At 45.3% G+C, this 7,500-nt stretch overlaps 1 protein-coding gene across 1 annotated transcript in view; it reads right to left on the reverse strand.

The window, feature by feature from the left end:
- smad6b (SMAD family member 6b) overlaps nucleotides 1-6,955 on the reverse strand; it is a 38,558-nt gene extending 31,603 nt beyond the window's left edge. The window contains 2 exon segments of the mRNA XM_048256721.1: nucleotides 1,419-1,475; nucleotides 5,314-6,955. Coding sequence (XP_048112678.1) covers nucleotides 1,419-1,475; nucleotides 5,314-6,109 — 853 coding nt within the window. The 5' untranslated portion in view covers nucleotides 6,110-6,955.
- Between the last annotated feature and the right edge of the window lie 545 nt (nucleotides 6,956-7,500).

Here is a 7,500-nt window from a genome sequence, read left to right on the forward strand (position 1 = left end):
CTGCCTCCCAGGGCTGGCTGGAGGCTCCTCTCCACTCATCTCCTCTCCACTCCTCTCTTCTCCTCTCCTTTCGTCTCCACTCCACTCCTCTCTTCTCCTCTCCTCTCCACTCCTCTCCTGTCCACTTCTCTTCTCTCCTCTCCTCTCCTCTCTCCACTCCTCTCCTCCTCTCCCCTCCTCTCCCCTCCTCTCCTCTCCTCTCCACTCCTCTCCTCTCCTCTTCTTTCTTCTCCTCTCCACTCCTCTCCACTCCACTCCTCTCTTCTCGTCTCGTCTCCACTCCACTCCACTCCACTCCTCTCTGCTCCTCTCCTCTCTTCTCCTCTCCCCTCCTCTCCACTCCTCTCCTCTCTTCTCCTCTCCACTCCTCTCCTCTGCTCTCCTCCCCTACCACACAAATTCCTGGTCACTGTGCCTAATTGCCACCATTAAAATTCTTCTCGTTGTTCTAGTCCTGCTTGTTTCCTCTCCCCTGATCTCCCTCTGTCCACCTCACTCTCTTTCTATTTCTCTCACTCGTTTTTCTCTCCCTTGTTCTTACAGCCATTCCATCTCTCCCTCTCAAAGCACACACACACACACACACACACACACACACACACACACACACACACACACACACACACAGTCACAAGCCATGGCTGTATTTTTCTACTCTTGCAGCACATAAGTCTTCTGATTAGACTAGTCTTCCAGCCCACTCCCCAAAGCCTGACCACAGCCTTGGTAGGATAGACACCTTGTGTTCAGACACTGGAGAGCTGATCACAGCCTTGGTAGGATAGACTCCTTGTGTTCAGGCACTAGGGAGAGCTGATCACAGCCTTGATAGGATAGACTCCTTGTGTTCAGGCACTCGAGAGAGCTGGGGGAAATCCCCACAACAGTAAACAAACACTCCACCTTAGTTTTGGAACATGTCTGGGACTCAGCATTTGTTTACACACAATTAAATCTAGATTTTGGTTTTGTTTCCTTAAGACAAAACTGTTCAAACTTTATAGAAATATGTGTAAAAAAGAAGTTACTTCATGCCATTTTTAATGTTTTCTCATGTTTTCCACACCCGGATTGGTTACTATACCAATAAATGTTCAAATGCCCCAAAACTTCAGATGGAGTTGGGTGATAATTGTTCCACCATATCTGCAATGAGTTCACTGTAATTCCGACACCACAGCAAGTATAACTGTGTGAACTGGAGGAGCATGTATGGGCAGACCGATGGCATACCTTCAGAGAGCACACTATGCTAATGCTGCCATCGCAGGGAAGAAAGAAAGGAAAGGAACAGGAAAAAAAGCCATGTGAAATCTGAACACATGATTATATGGTGGGCAGCTTTTTCCACCTCATTCGCATGCACACAGACAGGCAGGCAGGCAGAGCTGGGGGAGCTGGATAGGGATGGGACTTACCCAGTGGCTTGTGCTCTTCGCTGGGGGAGAGCCTGGAGTAGGGGGGAGGCGGCGACTCTGAAATACAAATGAGCCAGGTTAGAATTCATTCATTTAACTTTATTTCGCCATGTATACAGAGATACTAAGAATTTGATTTGGTCTTCTCCATGCAGGCAACACAAAGTGCAACAGAAAGACAAAAGAAACCAAACAAAGACATAAACACAATACAAGGACAAACAGAACCATTATGAGCAATAAATTAATAGGAATGTAAATAGTGCTGTGTTAAATAAAAATGAAGTGCAATGAAGTGCCACGGCCATGCCGAGTCTTTGCTATCTATGTCCATGTCAGATCTGGGGCCGTGAACTACCAGGGTCAAGTAGTGCTCTAGTCCTCTAACGCACAGAGTTGATGTTCTGAAAAAAGGCCCATGTCATAGGTTGTTGTTGATGTTTTTGTTTGAAGTAAAGGGCAAGCAATCATACTCTAAAATCTGTGTGTGTGTGTGTGTGTGTGTGTGTGTGTGTGTCATTTTACAGTAAAATTCTGTAATTAATTTGTAACTGTGACTAAACTCACAAGAGAGGTGCGTAAGTAGACAATAGAGATGTGCTTTAAGTTACTTCAAGCACGCAATGTGTGAGAATGTGAATCTTTCTGGGAGGAAAATCCTTTTTCATTAGACATATCAAAGTAAACTTTTACTGGGGATCACAAATGTCAGCAGATATGATCCACAAACTTGGACAACTATCTGAGATCTTGAAGTTGTGTGCAGAAAAAAGAAAACTCTAAGATCAGGTGTCAGGTATCAGGTGGGCTAATTATTTTTAATTTCAGACATTTACAGGAGGGTGATTTCTGTAGGGGATTTCCTGCAGTGGTTGATCAACAACTATGAAACATAACTGCTATAGAATGGCATAATGTCTATAAAAGACTAAATGTACACTTTATTTCATAATGTTCTCTCTCATATTTGTTAATTTATCAATAACAACAAGACCCACTCAGGGGAACCTCCACAATTCCCAGGTGGGATAGCTAAGGAAAGGAAACGCTACATGGACAACTTGCAAGTTCAAAAAGTAAACTGTCAGGTTTAGCCTACTTTCTTTTAGCCTAACTTCTCTCTTCTAAATACAAAGTGAAAATGTTCCCTATAAACCATTAACTCACTAAAATTGAATTGCTTACCAAATAAGTAGATGTAACATTTGAAAATAATCTCACACCCAATGTAAAAAATGTACAACGAAGATAGACAAACAACAGAATAAATCAAATAGACTTGGTCAACTCTCAAAGGTTCCTAATTCGTAATTTCTAAACAGAAAACTAACAACAGCAAAGTTTGACAAAACAAAGGAAGGCAAACTTTGTGAACATTACGTGACCTCGCCTATAGGGAAAAGGAAAAGAAGAAAGGCATAATAGTGCCGGTCTCTTTAAGACTGGCGGCAGTGATTGCCAGGATCCTCACTCAGTCCCTCAGATCCACGCAGCTAGTCTGCCTGGCGCCAGCAGTATGCTAACTGTATATTATCACCGCTCCTCAGCTAAATAGCATGGGGGACCTCCTCGGGAAAAAAGGCTTTTTACAGCGCAACTTGAAACTGATCTCATTTCAAAGGGATAATGCCTGACCAAATAAAAGAAGGACAAAATGGGGTTTTGTCTGTTTTAACTGCTAATATCCTTTGGTTGAAACTTTTGTGTTTTGTGTTTTGTTTGTGTGTGTGTGTGTGTGTGTTTTCTTCAGGAACGTCGTAAACTTTTATTTAGTACCCGACTTTTGGAGCTCAACAAAGAAAGACCCACGTTATCCTGTTGTGAATCCCTACCAAATAAATGTTTTGTTCATTTCAAATAACTGGGGTGTTTTATAGAAGTATGCAGTAGGTTCGCTTGTAATACTGACCTCACTCTGAAAGTAATGTTTGCGGCAATGTGTGTTTGTGGATTTTACAGGCGCTGTCCTGTAATTATCCTACTATATTATGGAAACGCCATGCGACAGAAAAAAAGCTGTTTAAGTCGTCGAATCGGATTGACAACATTAATATGCCTTACTAGGTCATGTTCCATGCTAGATGGACTTGAGAAGAAAAAAGGCGCATTAAAAACGTCCATTTACTATGTCTGAATGTGTCTCTCCCCAAACAGCATGAGAGGAATTGCACTTTTATCGGGACACGCATGAGCGCGCACGAGCTATGTCTACTGAAGCTCCACTAAAGGCACGAACCCCGAACACACAACGTGTCCATATCAGCTGAAATGCTCCGCAATTTCACGATAAATGGCATGGCGCCGAGGTGGTTACTGCCCTTTGCGCACAGACTGGCGCAAAACCCCGGACTCGATGATATCATAAGTCTTATTCAAAATTATTTAATACTTAATTCCTTAAAGAGTGGGCTCTCTATATCCTCTCTCAATCTACAAATGTCGTTCAAACTGTATCTAGTCGCTGTAGCCAGGCTACAGACGTTAAAGGTAGAGAGGACTCTAAAGTAAAAGGCTGGGAGGCTGTCGTGCGAATCAGCAACCACACAAGGGTGCCGCTACCTCTGCCAGCTCTCTATCAGTTTTAAGATCTCTGGTGTCGTGTCTTTGAACCAGGCCAGCCTACGGGTCGTAGCCTTTTGGCTCCAGCGAACGCGGATGTTATGGAAAGATCCAGCCCCGCTGCCAACACCAGAGACAGAAATACCGATGCCCCCATCTTTACAAGCGATATTACACGTGGTCAGCGGGTCATCGGGGCCAAGCGCCCCAGTGTCACAGGTCGGCCAGACCACAGCTCCAGCTTGGCACACTGCACCGGGAGGATGTTGCAGCGACATGGACATTTCAGCACAGCACAACACTCGAGAGAGACTATGGCCACCTGAGGTCCCTTGGATGAAACTCAACAGTGCGAATCTACTTTTAAGTCGAGTTGACCCTTTGAATGAGCCTTCCTTCGTTAAAAAACGTATTCTCCACCTTAATTATCGTACAGTTAGTGACACTGCAATCATCGAATCAAACGATCTGAGTAGCAATAAATCTATCATTTGTTTCAGTGGTATGTTCACCCTGGGTCCCACCTTTACCTGCTGTAGAACCCTGAGCCATAGCCATAACAAGGAAAGTGATTCAATCCAACGCTCAGAAAATGATTTTACAACTTCACAACCGACTGAGTAAGTATTTAATGAGCATAAACGTTTTCCATAGTTGCGAAAATCGAATGAGATGGGAGGATGATAGAAAACACAACAACATAGCAAACTACTTGAGAAATATTTGAAAATGTTAACATTTCCATCATCAAACTTCGAAAGGCCCCAAAGCTCTTTGCGGTGTTTTCTGACACATTTGTGACATTTTACGCACACTGCACTAAACCGGCCGACAATCATTTCACCTGGCTCAGACATCACAAACCTCAACCCTTTTGAGAGAGTAACCCAAAGTAGCCTAGCAAGGGAAAGTGATTCAATCCAACGGACTCATAAACGTTTTCCACATCAAGATATGGGAGGAAACAACAAACCTTGAGAAATATTTGAAAATGTTAACATTTCCATCATCAAACCTCGAAAGGCCCCAAAGCTCTTTGCGGTGTTTTCGGACACATTTGTGACATTTTACGCACACTGCTATAAACCGGCCGACAATCATTTTACCTGGCTCAGACATCAGGAAACAAACCTAGGACAAACTAAACAACATGAAGCTGAGAGAGTAGCCCAAACATTAAAACCCAGAAAGAAGCACTTTAAACAGAGCAGCCCAAACAAGTAACCTGACCAATTGGAGTCTCAAAGATGTTTCAACTGTGTCTGGCTAAACTCCATACATTTCTATTTTAGGCTACACACCAGCATTATCCAACAGTTTGTGCAGGTTGCCTTACCTGGGCCACAGAGTCTGCTGTAGTGATAGGGATTACAACACACCGAAGGGCCGTCCTGGATGCCAAAGCCCTTGCACTCACAGAGCGCTTTAAGCTGGGCCGTGTGCTGCAGGTCCGACCACCGGTAAAGCTTACACAGAAGCAGCTGCGGAGGAGCCATGTGGCCGCCCAAACGGAGTTCTGCCCGGGACACCATCACACACTCGCTCGGCATCCCTCCCTTAGATTCCACGGCCTCCAGCAGCGTATCCAACGTTTTCTCTTTCAGCCTCTTCAGAAGCGAGTAGGTGGCGGTCTTGAGTTCCTGCTCCATAACAGAGCGGGGCTTCGGCTCCTGACCCTCGGGCGAACTGCAGTCCCGAGAACTAGTGTTCCTCAGCGCGAACTGGCAAGAGCCGGGTTCCTTACCCTGAGCCGTCTCTGGGCTTCGGGATCCGGGGTGGTCCCGATCTTTAAACAAACAGCACGTAACAGTTCTACAGTCGCTGTCCTGCACGGATCGGGGGCTTTCCTGCTCCAAAGCATGCACCGCACCCCCATCTTGGTCCATGGTGACCCCCGTGTCGCTACACTCCACGGAACTCCGAGCACACATTCCCCCATAGTCCACTACAAGCGACCCGCTCGGTGTCATCGGTCTGAGTTCCGTCTTGGGAATTTTCTCTGGGTTGTTGCTGCACAGATCGTCCCGACAGCCCTCGCTACATTTGCCATTTCCATCGCCCCCGTCCTTATCTGGAATCAATCGGCTTCTCCAGAGTCGCCGCACAAGACCTGAGCGTTTCGTCCTGAACATACGACAATTTAAAAATCTATATCTTTTTATTTTTGTTCAGATCTTCGCTGGTGATAACTAACTTTAGGCTCGTTGCACAACATTAATGTTGGTTGACTGCCGTGCAACGCATGCACAGCCAAACGCCGAGTATTGATGGGAAAAGCACAACATTAGGTTGGAAGCTACAATGTAATGTTGCATTAAAAAAATACACAAGTTAACTAAAATGCACGGTTACACAGAAATCAAAATGCATTCATCTACGAATATGGTACTGTCAACTGCATGCAAAACTGTTATCCATGTACGGGACCTCACGCCTTGCCTACAGCTATAATATCTTCGCTAAATCCGTTTCAATGCACATGAAAGAATCAAAACCGGAGGAAACTTGATGACTTCAGCTAGCCACCATCTCCATGGCCCGCTGCGACCAACTTGTGCACAGGCAGTGGGTTCGGACTTTGAAACCCCCTCAGATTCACTCTTTAAAGCAGCGCTGAGAACATGAATGAACCGGCCCCGCAGCGGATTAATCCCCCAAAGAAAATCCGTTCGGAATTCACTTCACAATCACGTTTGTTTCCCAGCGTTGGGGCGAACTCCTTTAACAATCCAAAAATATCCCTCCGAGGCGAAGCCAGGAAGAGTAACAATCCGTGGACTAAAGCGGTGCTCCTGGTTCCGCGTTCAGGTCTGCTCAAACTGCAACCCAGATCCCTTTCTTTCTCCGTTTCTCTCTCTTTTTTCTTTTTTTTCCCCCTTCGCTCAAACACACATACGCACACACACACAGTCACACACACACACGGGGCCCCCGAGGAGAGCGCTGGAGCCATTGGCTGGCTCCCATCATGTGCTAGTCTAGACACTTTGGCGGCTGGGAGCTGCACTGATTGTTGCGCAAACAAGGTTTCGAGTTTCTTTAACTCTTAAAGGCGTAACATCCATCTCCTTCTTTCGACTTCAGATGTTGTCTCTTTACTTATACTCTCAGTTTTAAGCTGAAAAAATAACAGAATCGGGGAATTATACAGTCCATCCACAAATATAATAAACCAGAACATTTGCCAAGGAATCTTGAGTCCATTTTTCAATGCAAAAAAAACAAAACACTGGCTAATCTTTATTGTTGTTTAAGAGGACTTTGGCAGTCTCAACAATTCACTAAATGTGGTGTTTGCTATCATGGCGCAGGCACATGTTACCTGCACACAAGGAATTTCCAGTGGAGCGGGAAGCCCGCAGATTCCATGGAATGACCTCATGGCGCGCCAGGGGCCCTCATTCGGCTGTGAATTCCAGCCACGTACCACAATATTCTAAAGTCGAGAACATCCCCTCACCCGCGTTTAGACGCTATAACGCTTGTGTGATGTGTTAGGTCAAAGTGTCTTCCACCTTCAATA

This window comes from Alosa alosa, chromosome 11 (genome assembly GCF_017589495.1).
Source record: "Alosa alosa isolate M-15738 ecotype Scorff River chromosome 11, AALO_Geno_1.1, whole genome shotgun sequence".
In the NCBI taxonomy this organism is placed as follows: Eukaryota; Metazoa; Chordata; class Actinopteri; order Clupeiformes; family Clupeidae; genus Alosa; species Alosa alosa.